Genomic DNA, 15,307 nt, shown 5'->3' with positions numbered 1-15,307 from the left:
ACCTTAGCACAGAACACCACGTGTGTTAAAAGCACGTTATAGTTAGCTTATGGGGGGGAAATCCACTGACCATTATTAAATACACAGAAGCTGCTTTGGGCTTAGGAAGTCCTTGAGCTGCAAATGGTTGGAAACTAGGATACCACCTGTGAGAAGAGTATCATGCTTGCTGTCTTCTTGTACTTTACTTTAGGTGCACACTTTTGATGATTTTGAAAATTTTATTTTTTTAATTATATCCAACATGTCAAAATGCCACCTAAATGACAGCAAGACAGCTGAGCTATAGGGCCAATATGAAGGTCACATTCTTGCATGACAGTCAATGGCCACCAAGTTAAAGTATTCAGATTACATCTTGACATTTAGTTTTGTAGTCAAATGATCTGTTCAGCTGAGTTGCCAACTACTCAAGTAGTCCCGCTCATCTTGGATACATACCTTTGTTTAGTTCAAGGCTGCTTTTGTTTGAAGGAGCATTCTTCTGTAGTCCTTCCCTTTTCCCCAGTGAGCTGGTATAATACCTTTGAGCAGCCCCCGCACAGATCTAGCATAATCATTGTGGACTGCAGTGGTGATCATACTCTAACCTGGATATTTCACACCCATGAAATAAGATTTTTGACTCTTGACCAGACACTTCTTAACAAAATCACAGAAATGTGGGTTGGGACTGACTTCTGGAGGTCATGCAGTCCAACTTTCTTTTTGAAGCAGGACTAACACCAGTGCTAGACCAGGTGAGCCATGAATTTGGCTCATCTACATCTACAAAGACAGAGATTTATGATCTTCTTTGGGTAACCTTTTCCAGTGCTGCACCACTCTCCTAGCAAAAAACATTTTGCTAATGTCCAACCTAAACCTCCCAAGCTACAGTTGGTGGCCACTGACCTTTTGTATTATCATCTGCTACCATTCCAATGAGATTTTGTCTCCATCATCTTTGTAACTTCCCTTCAAGTAGAGAAAGCTATTAGATTGCCTTTTAACTTCCTCTTTGCCAGACTAATCAAGTTCAGTTCCCTCATCCTCTCTTCACAGGACATGAGCTCTAGACCCCTGCCCATCTTGGTTTCACTCCAACATATCCTCTCCAGTTTCTCCACATTTCAGCTGAACTGGAGTGGCTGTAGGTTTGAAAACGGGATGCAGTATTCTGGGTGCAGTCTTGCTGGCACCAAGTGTGTGTGTGTTGGGGGAATAACAACAGCTCTGGATCTGCTGGCCACATTTCCATGTTTCTCCTAATTTCACCTAGTATCCAGTTTGCCTTGTTTGTTTAAATGTTACTTTAATAAAGCAAAAGAAAGCGTTCTGATCAAGCAGGAGCTGTACTGTCCTTTCTTTGTTATTATGTTGCTTCTAACTTCTTGTACGTTTGTTCAAATGTTTTTTATTGTGGATATAGTTGATCAATTTTTAAAGGGCTAAAAAGAAAGTTAAGTACTGTGCTTTACTCATGAAGAGAGTCTTTTGAGGAAAAATAATGCTTGGACTTCTCTTATTTAAATGTCATTCTGGTGGTTAGTGAAAATGTGTTCTATGGCTTCCTGATGGACCAAAAATACATGAACCAAAAATACATTAAATGAATATGGTGGCAGCCTAAAACTGTCTAATTATAAACATTATACTGAGATTTTTTTTTCACAACTGTCTCCCTGGCCTCCTCTTGTTAATACATTAGTTTGCAGCATTAGCATGGTTTTTAAGTAAATCTGAAAATTATCCCCACTTGCCACATGCTAGCTTGGGGTTTGCAGAGCAGGTTTAGTACATGTGAAATAGATTCTGTTTGCAAGAAACTGCCCTGGGAGCTGTACTGGAGGCTCCATGTGCACACTGACTGTCATACGTCACACAGATTGGCTTTTGGACGGCTTTGAACTATGTGCGTGTGGTGGGGTTGTCTGCTTCAGGGGACAAGGCTAAACCTGGTCCAGAGTAAACTCTCCAGACTGTGTATGATGTAGGTTTAGAGGCCAGATATAAAACCAGCTGTTTTATAGCTACTGCTACTGTCTCACCAATTAATTGACAATAGAGGTCAGCCTGGGTGTGCGCTGTCTGGACCTGAGGTCTAGGCTGCAATATGCGTGGTGGTTGTCTGATAGAATAAAACTAAGACTGTAATTCAAATATCAGCTATGGATATACGTAAAAAGCAATGGCTTAAGAACCTCTCAGAGGAAAATTTAAGACAAACTACAAGGTCATGACTAAAACACTTGTTTGTTCAGGACTGGGTGGGATATTTACAATGCTAGATAAGTTAATAGCAGTTATGCAGAGGAATAAATTCCTCTGATTAGAAGAATAAAGTTAGGAAGATCCATGCATTAGGATGGACTGTCAGGCAGACAAACTGTTCTGAAATGTAAAGTAATAAAGTAATGTATGAAACGTAAAGTTAGTACCGTTAAGTGGAATGGAAAACAACTCTGCTGTGTGTTAAACCTTGATTAGATCTGTAAATTAATGCTAAAGCAGTTTAAGATTATGTTGAATTGTATTCCAAACATATAGCTGATGTTTTCTGTTTTGTCTTCTGCATTTTTTTTCCCATTTTGGGCATTGGATGACAGAATCCCCAATACATTTGCATTGTAATTACATTTCATAATACTTATTGAGAGTAAATTTCAAAATAGTGAGTTTTCATTCGTTTACTCATTTGTGGAGGTAGCTGAGATGAAGCTGTGCTTTACAATGGTACACAATCTCTGTTAGTTTGGCGCTGTCAGATTTTCTTTGTGAAAATTGTTTTGGGGGAAATCTCCAAGCATAGAACTGCATCTAGTAAAAGGGATTGTTTTGGAAAGTTTTGAAACTTTGCATTACCATTTTTGTAATGTTTTTTCATGCTCCTGAAATTCTGGAATCTGAATGGGCTAGGGAAGAAATAGACTAACTAAAGCCAGGATTATACATGATGATTCAATTTTTACTCTATTATATTCTCAGCTTGTCATTCAGAATAGAATTTTATTTGTAAGTTAAAACCAACATCCATTGGGGTAAGCAAATAGAACTGAGGGATTAGTAATTTGCATCTCTGCATCTAATTGCATTAGATTTGCATCTCTGTCTTATCGATTTACTGAAATAGGTAATTTACACAGAAAATAGTGTCTTGACACAATATGAGAGGATAAAGTATAAACACATCTACTTGTAATCCCTCCAGGGCCATGGTGAAACTGTAGTGTTCGTGTTTGAGCAGAAAGGTTCCAGTTTCATTTATTCTGTGATTCTATTCATATTGCAGTCTTTATTCATCAGGCAGATGTATGAATGTGACCCATTTTAGTTATCAGCAGAATATAAATGTATTTTTTATATTGTCAAGTATCCTATTTCAAGCATAGTATAATACCAGCTCAGAGTTTATATTTATACTTCATAATTTCTCTCATGTTTGTTTCTCAAAGTTACAAATGAACCAAGATCAAGTTGCAATGAACCAAGAGTAACCATCATTTACATACCTTTTAGTCTGCTAGGAGGACCTAGAAAGATTAGGAATAAAGATTTGATTTTCAAAGGTCCTGAACAACTTCAGTAGGACACATCTTCCAGTGTAAGATAATGGCAGTGAATATCACTGAATATCAAATTATGTGCACCTGAATTTGTGTATATATATATCATATAGTAAATATATTTTGTAGGAAAGTTACAGTTATGGGCAATACTGACAGTACCACTCCAATTTTTTATGTGATTACATAGTGGATTTCCAGTTTTAGATTTTTTGGTGACAGTCTGTGAATAAGGATTTACACTTGGATGCCAATGATAAAAATTCGCTAACAAGCACAGGTAAACTCTCTAGGCTTGTCTTGAATTTTGGTACGAGCAGCAGTTGGATTTGTGCAACATAGTAGTTTCATTTTGGTTACATGACAAGGAATGTCTGTGGCTGATTAATAATTTTTAAGTTATATTTGGAAAGGGTGGTTTATTGCAACTGTTTTACATTGTGAATGGAAACATTGCATAAATAGTTCCTGCGAAGTACAGCCCATCTATGGTAAGGTTGGCATGCTAATGAAAATAGAAACAAGTCAGTCACACGGTGGGTGTTTTTAAGCTGGCATTACTTTGCCACATACCAACAGTACCATGGCACAGCCTAAATTTGCCACTAAAACCCAGTGATTATGCATGCTGCATTGTCAAGCTGTTCCTCCTAAAGCAATCTTTGAGAATTTTAGTGGGTCAGTAGTGGATTTACCTTTCAACTTTTCATTGATGAAGTGGGTGAAGCTTTAAAGCAAGTCGTCATGTGGTGAGGCAGGAAAAGGATGTTGGCATGGGAGCAGAGCTTAAAATAATTTGTCGCTTCCCAGCTCCTGTGCTATCCGCAAGGTCTTTCCCAGTCTAAGACACCACAGTGCACACTGGTAATTAGTTTGATCAGTTGTGTATGGTATGTCAGGTCCTGGAGAAGGAGAGACCCTTGTTACCTTGTGATGAGTTATATATACTACAGAAGGAACAGGTGGGGAGAAGGGGAATTAGGAGAATCTCACACAAAATTCTTACCAGAGCTGCCGACTTTGTTGCTCATCCAATTTTTACTTACATGATATAACCACCTACCAACCCCTGGATGTGACTTGGTATGCTGGACACTGAACATATATAACAGGGGAGAGAGGTCTGTTTCCCAAAAGCCTGGAATGATATGACCAGCAAAGAATAATTGGAAGGATGGCTTACAAATTATGTTTGTTGTAACATGCATTGCTGTTCCCTGAGTTATTGTTCCCTGAGCCATTGCCTGATGTTTTGATGACACTCTAAGAGAGGTGATAAAGAAACATGCACTATGTTTAGAAAAGTGATGGAAGGAAAACTGGCATCTTAAGTAGAATTTTTTAATAAAGAGATTCCATAAAATGTCTTAGAGACACATACCTCCACCACCCCAGTCTTTGCCTCCGCCCCCCCCCCCCCCCCCCCGTTTTTAATAACCTATGTGAGGTGATATGTGGGTCAGGGACTTACTACATAAGTGTATGGCTAGAGCACAGATTCTCATTCTCATTACCAGTAGAAAGTATACACAGGTTATTCAATAATTGAATGTACTTCAGGTTTGCTGTCAGAAGGTAATATAGACACTGATTTGGACTTACGGAACTCACATTTGAACATTGACTACTTTAGATTCTCCTCCCTACCATGCAATTCTCTTAAGTGAAACTCCATATATAATTTTGAGTGAATTAAATATAGGTTTTGTTTGTATTTTTAACATATTGGAAGAAAGGAGGTGTGTATTTTTTGGATGATGTTACTTTATTCCTTGTTAATAATGGATGAAACAATCCAATGTGTCAAAACAACCATCCATGAATGGTTGTGTTAAAATCTAAAAGAGTATTATTCTGTTTATAGAAAGATCCCAAATAACCGAAGGCACTCAAAAAGCACTTTTTTTTTTTTTAAATTAACAGCATATTTAAAAGCATACTAAGGCCGTGTAGTTTGGCTATAGATAATGAAGGGCTGAAGAACTCTTAACAACTATTATGTATTCAAGATACTCTCTTGAAATTCCCTAGTCAGATGGGACAATAGAAGCTAACACGCTATTGTTGTACAACAGTGGCCTTTTAGTTAGGTGTTTCTGATCCATTTCTGTGACACATTTTGAAATAACCCATCATAGAACCATATTTCAGACCACAACAAAGATAATGCTATTTCTATCTGTAAAGGCCAATATTAAATTACACTTGTAGAACAGCAAATGAAGAGCAGACATGGATGGTTTATGAGGCTCTTTGATACACTAGCAAATCTCCCGATATGTTCACGAGAGATGCAGCCTTATAGTTTTCTTCATACATTGTATATGGAAGAGGAATTAAGTGTATAGGAATAATAGTTGTTGCAAAAGCTACAAAGAAAAACAGTCATCAGAATGACTGAGAGAAGATTGGGCTATGTAACATCCAGCTATATTGGGAGAAAGGGAAAGTGAAATAACGATCACTGAATTTAATAAACAATGCAGCTTTTAGTTTAGAGTAATAAAATAACATTTTATAATAATATAGACAAAATGGAACACAAATATTTTTAGCTTTTATTCACTTTTTCCTGTGGGTTTGTTTGGGGGTTTTTTGGTAAATATTATTACAGAATGTATGAACTGGTACTTAGTTGCCAAAAGCAGTAAGAGACTCTTATTGGTAACACAGCAGAGTAAATATGTGTAAAGAGCAGCTGCTTTACCAAGTGCACAATGGATTAGAGTGATGCAGTCTTCACTAAATCTCCTTGTATGTAGTAACTTCCCTAGTTCCTATGTTATAAACTCTCATTTTAGCTACCTGTGCACTAATACCCAATGTAGACCAGCCCTGGATATTGACTTGATTAATTTCTGCCACCGAAAATGCTTATGTGATTACCCTCTTGTTATGATGGAGGTAGTTGTACCCTATATAGAACTCAGTACCACTTTCATCTTCAGAGCTGTCCGAAGAGCTTTATATAAAGCTGTGGGTTTTAGGATTCCCAGAGTGAAAGCAGGAAATCTGTTTTTCCCCTTTGTCTCACTTAGTAACTTGCTGGGGTTTTGCCCTGGAATGTAACAGAGTACTATGGTGCAACTTCTGTCATCTTCCCTTTTGTAAATCCTCCCCAATCCTGGGGGAATAAATAACAGCATGAACTGGAAACTTTTTATTTGTGAGCAAAGGTACTAAAGCCGTCTATAGTGGGAGGTGATGCATTGTAACCTCAGGTTCTCAGTGATGGTCTATCAACTTCATACACTTCTGGTAGTGAAGGTTTCTAAAAGTTTCATCTAGTTCCTGTGACAGGAGAGAGCTATTCCCATCATCAAGGCCTTGCCACGCTGTTAATTTTACATCAGCAGCGTAATTTTAACTAATGATATGAAGTTTTTTCTGCTGAAAATGTTTCAATTTATACTTCCACAAAGGATGCCATAAGAGATTCCAACTAGTTGTGCAAATTCTTCTAAACTTATTCCAGATCTTGACTTTTAAGCTGTCTGTAGTGCTGGCTACACAGTTGTTCCAGTTAGACCTAAAAGCCATTTTTAACAGAAGTGATTTAAAATCCTTTATAATTTACTGGAAAGTCCTCCTGTTGTTGATCCTGGGTACTACTTCTTAGCTACCCGAGTATTTGAGAAATACAATGAACTTTGTCATAGGCCATGTACGAGCCAGTGAGTAGTCTGTGCATCATCACTAGTACATTCATATTTCTGCTTATGCTCTGTAGGTTACTTTATATAAATCATGTAAAAAAGAACTATACACAAAAACTTGTTTTTGAAAGTATGAAAAAGTTAGAAAAATACTTTTAGTCAAATATCTTGGAACCACTGGGAACTGAATTTTTGGCATTCTAAAAATACTAATGACTTCACATCATTTTCCTCACAGCCCTGCATATTTTTAGAGTCATTATTTTCTCAGAATAACTATAGGGATTCAACAAAGGACCTGATCAAACAGTACCTTCTTAATCATGGACTGTAGGAGAAACCATTGGAGGAAGAGAATTATGAGTGGGAATATTTTTCGGTCTTGAAAAGTATGTTTTTGTCCATGCTGCCTGCCTGTATGCCAAGGACGAGCAGTGAATCAGTCTGGGGGGATCTCCGCAATCCCAGGGCGGTGCCCAGCTGCCACCCCCTGCCCCGCCGCAGCACAGCTCCCTGTTGTGTGCAGCACGGCCCACAGGCTGGCCCAGCTGCCGCAGGCTGCCCTCCCCTGTTACACCTAGCAGCCTGCCTGCCTCAGTTTCCCTTCTGCCACCGCTCTGTCTAAAGCCCTCCCGTGTGCCTGTAGTGAATACGCTCTTCAGAGTGTGTAATGTTTTTCTGATCCTTTCGACGGAGTGAGTCGGGGGGGCTTTCTGCTGCTGGTCTCCAAAATCCTGTATCACTGGTCACATGTCTGCTGTGACCAAACCAGCAGATGCTTATATTAGAGAAAAGCAAAAAAGCATGCAGATTGTTCTTAATGAGACAGTATCAGCCTTACATGTGCTGGTACAGAAGGCATTGCACAATTAAAGAGGAACTCTTGCATGACTGTAATTTTTTGAAGTTCATCAGCTCCATGATATTATTAAATTACAGTTTGAACAGAAATATTAAGAACTTTATATTAAAATCATCTTTCTTAAAAAAACCAACACCCTTTATTCTGTCATGCTAGAATTTAGTATTCTAGAGGAAAAATAATATTTTTTTTCCATTAGGGAATTTATAGATTGTTTCAATGTTCTGAAGTTTATCCAGAAGATCTTATTGTAAATAATTCACTCTTTCCCCAGTTGTATTAATTACAATTTAAATATTTTAGTACCAAAATTAGATGCAGCAGAAATAATCTTTTCTCACAAAAGTAGATTAAAAAGTTCCATATTTTTCTAACAAAATCTAATAATAGTGTTTTAGGTATTGGTATTAATTTTATGTACAAATTTGAAGGCAGATTGTCAAAATATAATTAGAAAGCTCTGTGCAACAAATTAAATACACTCTAGTAGCATGGATGAAAAAAGCATCTGTTTTGAAGTACTTTCATAAGAAATTAGAAGGTTCGAGTAGGGAAAATTAGATTTGTATGAGATGAAATCAGAAAAAAGGTAAGAATGTTAGCTGCAAAGAATAGGAAAATACCTATGGACCATGGAACAAGCAAAATATCATCTAGAATTTATGTTTAATAACATAAATAAGCTATAAACTTCAATTTCTAAAACCGTTTATATATTTACTAAATATACTTGAGGTCATTATAGTTACATTATTCTTAAAAGCGAATTAAAATTACTGATTTTAACAATTCCTTTCCTTTCTGCATTTCACTCAGCTGGCTGAATGCCTCTCTGCCTTCAGCTCACTTTCATTTTCAGGCTTCTGTAGTAGCACAAGGTTTGAAGCATCTATGGTGTTAAGTACCTCCATATTCCAATGTACACATTCCTAGTGTCAAGTGTGTTGATAGGTCCTCTTTATCTACTAGCCTGAAAATGATGCTTGCCATTAGGATCTCAATAGCTATATGTTCATTTAACAGCTTCCAGCTGTAGATTTTTTTTGGAAGGCTGGGAAAGATATATATTGATATAGTCAACTATATGCTGTCTTAAAATAAGAAAAAAAATTTTTAGCTTGTTTTATCTTTCAGATTAGTAGTGGATGGCTGGAGAAAAGCAAGCATCTCCAAATTCTGTTAGTTAAGGGCATGCTATTTTCTGGGAAGGTCAGGAGCATAATATTTCATGACATCTCCAGTGCTCACAGTCTTAGCTAAATTGCATAAATTACAAGAACTATTTTCCTTCACTATTTCCTGTATTTCTACCTCAACTGACAGCTGCAAGTAATAATCAAAGAACTGGTTAATGACAGAAATTTTTTTTGAAACATTTTTTGAAAGAACTCTGGTCTGGTAACAATGTAAGTTGAGAATTGCTCTTGTAATACTATAAGGAAAACATGCCTACCATTTGTAATGAATCTTATCCTTCCAAACATATTTGACTCAACTCTGTTGAGTTACATTCCTTATAAGCCAATGCACAACTTCTGAAGTCTCACAAATCTTCATGTAAATTTAATATTTTTGAAATTGTGTGATTCACAAATCCTGACAGCTTGAAGTATGTCAGCGTATATGTGTGTATATATAATGTTGTGTGTGTGTATATACAGATATATACACATATATCTGCAAAACAGATGTGTCACATCCTGCTCTTCCTGGTGGACTGTATTCCAGAAGTGCAGAAGTTTTTTTGCTAGTGTGAAAGTATAGTTGTTTCTACCTCTAATCAATGTTCAATCTGTATTCAGCTAAGACTGCTAAAATACAATTTTAAGAAAGAAGTGAAATAGTAAGGCATTTTATTTAAGTTCATTTAAAAAAACCCAGGGAATAAGCCTAAACTTCTGTCATTTGGTCAAAATGAACATGCATTGCAAAACTGTTGTTTTAAATTGATTTGGTTATTACTTTTACTTTTCTTTTCTTGTTTTCAAAAAAGGTTTCATTTCTTTTATTTGGTTTTGTTCTTAATCCTGAACCCAGCTTATACACTGGAAAGTAGCTTATGTTTATGTATTTCTCATTTGAGCAAAAGTACTGAAATCTGCACGTGTATTAGTAATATTGCAATTTCACTTGCGCCGGTGTTAATTTAAGCGCTATAACTGGGCTCATCCTTGGCCTAACAGCTGTATGGGAGCTTTGCGCTCTGATTTATCTGCTGGGTTTGCTTGAGTAGCCTCTCATTGCAGCCGGAGTCAGGGAGGTGAGAGGTTAGCGGGGGGGGTTGCTCCCTTGGCAGCAGAGCTAACGGCTTCTTCTGCTGCGGAGAGGCAGGGCGAGGGGCGAGAGCCGCGGGGCGAGGGACCGGTGGGCGCTGCCAGTGCTCAGGGCGGGCACCAGCTTCCCCATGGGATAAAAAGGGTGTTTGTATTTCGGGGGATGTCTGTGTTTTGCTTTTTCAAATGTAAAATTGTACATGCTTATTGGGGCTCTTTCTGCTTCGGAGGCAAAGGACACAAAGTGCCCCTGCTTCACTGCACCGCTCCGGTTATGACTTTATTTCTGTTTTGAGATAAAAATTGAGGTCTAGTTTGAGTGTTCCAAAACCAGATACCACTCTCTCTCTCTTTCTTGTAGGCAGGGTGCTGCTGTGCCAGGCAAACCAGGAGGGATCTCCCGTGTACAGTGCCCCCAGTTCACTAGTATACACATCCACAAGTAAGCTAGTGTTACGGCTCTGTTTTGTTTTGTTTTGTGACAAAAGCACATTAATGTGAATTAAGCCCCCTAAAACTGTAAACTTTCCCAATAGCTCTTGTAAATGTGGTATTTATAAACGTGTGTAAAGAATGTCAACAGATAATTCAGTGTTTTTAGTTGCATCTTTATCCTCAAAGTACATTTTATTTAAAAAAAAAAAAGACAGCCTATATTGCACTGTTTTACAGAAACGGTCAAAAGTTCTCCAGTAACACTGACATTTTTTTGAATCCAGTACTGTTGCGCACTCTGCATTTTGTGTAGAAGATGAAGTTGTGTTTCTTTTTCCTTCCTGGTCACCATTTTGATTTAATAAATAAAAAGTCCCATATCATGCCACCATTTGATTGTGTCAGGAAGAAAATAGATATGAAGTCGTTTTTTACAAAAGGAAAAAGACGTGTGCAAATGGGTATTTTGAATTATATAAAGCTGCCCTAATAAAAATAGCAAAGACAAACTGAAACGTAGATGCTGCCACCAGCTGTTTTTCTGTACAAAATTTTGGAGTAGCAATCTCTCCTTTAAAATTCTGCAGCAGAAGTGGAACCAATTCTTCTGGGAGTGTTTTAGATCATATTGGTGGTCCCACTGATGCCCATTCTGAAATCTAGACAGGTGGAGAAGCCTCCAGCCGAATGAAATAGTAATAATTGCTGCTTGCTGAATTAGGGTGAACGGCAGCATTTGCTGTCTTCTTAGCAGTCCTCTGTAAAGAAAATATTTTACATTGTCTGATTTAACAACATTATCGGATATGCTCTTTATGAAGTTTGTGTTCAATCTAGAATGCAATTCTGCTCTTTTAAAGCTTATCTAGACTACTAAATTAATTTCTTTTATTAATTAAAACCAGGAATGAGGGCAAAAGAGTTCCATAGTGACCATCTCTACAGTCATGTAACTCTTTTATGTCAAAGGCCATGAATATCATCCCTAGAGCTGCTGCTTTTACAGTATAAATATGGGATCTACTTTCAAATCAGGAGTCTGCAAATACATAGTGAACTAACAAAATATATGAAGTGTTTTAAATTGGAACTGAAATTATCAATTAAATCCGCATTTGCTTCCAGATGCTCCAAGAATATTTTGTACTATGTCACCTTTCCCAAGCAGTAGGGGTTTTTTAATCCTTGTAGTAACATAGAGATGAAATACTTACTAAGTCAATGTTCCCTATAGTACATTTTTAGTGCACTATTCCTTTTTGACTGAAGTAGCAGTCTTTTGACTGAAATACCAATCTTTGACTAAAATTCTTTTCCTAGAAAACTATCCAACCATTTCATTCATCTCACTATTAGGGAGCTACTTTGGGAGGACGGGGGGCAGTGTTTGTTTTTTATTTTCTGGAAATTACTCTAAATAAAGCCTTTCTTAAGTTTACCCTGTTGCTCCTATTGTCTCACTGAGTTCTATCCTAGGAAATTTATTTCTGGGCTTGCTGTTTATATCGCACAGTATTTCCACTATTATTAAATCCCTAGATAGTCATTGTATAGCTAGCTAAGCTCTATACTTCACTGTTTCCATTATGTCTCATGAGTCAATCCCTTTGAAAAATCTTATTTTGCAGTGGTGCTCCTTGAATCATGATATCCTAACAAACACCTGTTTGTTTTCAATTATGCCAAATACATAAGTAAACAGACTTTGCCTATCTGCCTCCCACTGGGCAATGTGTAATACACAGTTTCATAACAGAGATTGCTAGTAGCCCTTGCAGTAGAAATTATTACACTTTTATTGAATCTGTGTGTCTGCAAGTCATGATTTTTCTTTTATTATGTATAGTATTTCATATTGCCAAAACGTAGTTTCCCCCACAGGGTCACAACTCCTAATAATACAAAATTACTACAATTACTAATGATTGTAATTAGTTTTTTTATTTCTCCTTATTACAAAACTTTCAATAAAGATGTAAAATAGTTCCATTTCTATAGGAAATTCTACTAAGAAGGGAATAGAAAAGAAGCTCAAGTTTGGTCTCATTTTCTTTCTTTTATTATTTTAAAGATCTTCTATACTCCATTTTTTTATGCACATTTGTAATATTGAAATGATAACTGATAAGTCAACATTAATGTCTAGAAGACTAATACTTTTACTATTATCATTCCATGTAGACAACAATATTGCAGCCTTCATCTCTGAATAATTTGTTAATCATTTATTCTGTTACTGCCAGTACTGTAACTGTATAATATTTCGGAAGAGCTTACAATGTAAGAATTAAGAGGTTTTAAATTTGTAATTGTTTTAACAGAAGGGAAAGAGTCAGCTGAGATTTTTAAAGCCGTCTGAGAGGTTTGGAGTTCATTGCATGCTAATTGCAGTTAGGAATTTTCAGATAGTTGGAAGAGGATAGTCCCCATTTTTAGAAATGTTGTCTTTAACTTGACTGTTTGTATTTTGCTCCCTAGTTATATTCTATAAGGAATGAAGGACTGAAACCTGGTTGTAAAATATATTTTTCTTAATTTGGCTAGCTTTATTTCTCACTTCACTTTTTGCCTTTTAATTGTGTTGGTCACCAGTAGTCTCTGATGACTCTGAACACTTTCACCCCATTTTTTTCGCTAGACAGAAAAAAGAGCGCATTTCTTGGAGCTACTCTTTCCCTTCTGATGTTTTGTTTCCCCAGGATATATTTTATGTATCACATTGTACATTTCCCAGTACAGTGATTAGTTACACCTCTGAATATGTCAGGAGATGGAAACATGGCTCTGCTTCCTTCCATCACTTCTGGCCCTTCGCATAATACAGAAAGAAATGAGCTGTTTCTTCTGCAAGCAGTGGAACAAATCAGTAGCAATAGTCCCTCATGCCTCATCTGTTCTCTTATGCTGAAGGAGAAGATGGGACCTGGATCAGTTTTTCATTTGCACATCTATTCTGGGAATAGATAATTTGTTATGTAGAAAGCATAGTTTCAGCATGCAAATGTGTTCGCATCCCTTGGTGGGACAGATTTTGCCTTGCTGACACAACCAAAGGAAGGAAGCTCATGGTCTCATCTTGGCTGCTGTAGATTCCCACAGCATTGGCACCTCGAGGACAGAACTCATACAACTGATTTCAGTTAAATCCATCATCGTTATCCTAATGCAGAATGTAGACAAGTATTGGAAAGAGATATATCCAAAAAGTAAAGATTAGAGTACACCGAGTCCCAGCGAGTAAGTAAGCATTCACTGGAAGCTTCCTGGAGGCCTGTGATATCTCACTGAAACTTAGTGAATCAAAGAGTTTGTCTGCACGTAACTGACAGTCTCTTCTTGCCCCCACTTCTTTAGACTAGTTGCTTCCACAGGAAATTTTTAAATCCTGAAGAAATTTGTATCTACTTCTAAATAAGAAATGTATCAAGAAAAATTTTGGAACTTTTCCAAATTGAAGCCACTTGAGAATAGGATCCAGGCGAATATTAAGACCCTGCTGGACAAAAGGAAGATTCAAAAGAAGAAAAAAGTTCTGTCACTCAATATCTGTATCACTGTTCTACAAAGGACAGTAATATAGCTGGGTATGTATGGTTAAAAAAAGGCAAAAATACTAATGTGAATTTATGCAAAGACTTTTAAAAACTGTTTAGTGCCTATTTTCCCCTTTTTTCTGTGATGTAGAAGTGCCTGAATATGTGAATGAAATAGAAGTTAATGAGAGCCAAATCGTGGGAAAGAAGGAAGACATGAAGTAATAGAATCATAGAATAATTCAGGTTGGAAGGACCAGGTTGCACAGGGCACCTTTAAGGACGGAGACTGCACAACCTCTCTGGGTCATCTGCTCCAATGCTTGAATGTCCTAACAGTGGAAACCTCTCTTCTTTCAAGTTATGTTTGTTGTCTCTTGTCTTCCTGCTGTGTCCCTCTGCGAAGAGCCTGGCTCTGTTTTCTTGATAACCTCCCTGCCCTTTCGTGGCAGGGGCTGGAAAAGGAGATGCACCTGCCAGTAGAAAACTTCTTTGTGGTCTGGAATAGCCCATCAAGGTTCTCGGGCTCACTAAGCACTAGCTGGTGTAGCGAGGAAGCCAGCCTAAAGCTCTGCATCACATTTTTCAAAAAGAAGCAATTGTGCATACCTAGGTCCCATGGAAGGCAATGGGAGAGAAATTACAAATTCTAATAAAAGTTCAGACAGCTAAATATATTTCACTCTCTAAATCAGAACTTTGTTTGTAACTTTTAGGCTTTATTTTAGCTCCAAGTAAAAATACAGATACTTGCGTTATCAGGTATGTAACTGCTAATAGATTTTTCTGAGCATGTGTTCAAAGGACAGTTCACTGGACTGACTAGCTGACATCGATGGTAAAAGAGAAAATTGCTGCATGCCTTTGTTCAGAGTGATGCGCAGATGAGTGCCTATATTTCCCAAATGTTTTGCATGCCCATAAAAGAGAATTTTGCCTTGACTTCAATGAGTACATTTTAAATAGATCTCAATTTTGGCTTACATTTTCTAAATGTTAGAGT

The 15,307-nt window shown here is 37.2% G+C and overlaps 1 protein-coding gene across 9 annotated transcripts in view; it reads left to right on the top strand.

Annotated features, from left to right (window-relative positions):
• RBFOX1 (RNA binding fox-1 homolog 1) overlaps window positions 1-15,307 on the top strand; it is a 292,969-nt gene that overhangs the window by 215,414 nt on the left and 62,248 nt on the right. For 7 of the 9 annotated variants that reach the window (XM_072877915.1, XM_072877924.1, XM_072877919.1 and 4 more), the window contains one exon: window positions 10,698-10,778. The exons of the other annotated variants lie outside the window; for them this stretch is intronic. In XM_072877915.1, the coding sequence (XP_072734016.1) occupies window positions 10,698-10,778 (81 nt within the window). The remainder of the gene's footprint in view (window positions 1-10,697; window positions 10,779-15,307) is intronic. 9 annotated transcript variants of the gene reach the window in all.

The sequence above is a fragment of the Ciconia boyciana genome, chromosome 13 (genome assembly GCF_034638445.1).
Source record: "Ciconia boyciana chromosome 13, ASM3463844v1, whole genome shotgun sequence".
Classification (NCBI taxonomy): domain Eukaryota; kingdom Metazoa; phylum Chordata; class Aves; order Ciconiiformes; family Ciconiidae; genus Ciconia; species Ciconia boyciana.
Note: the sequence above shows the minus strand (reverse complement) of the source record. Positions and strands in the feature narration are given on the sequence as shown.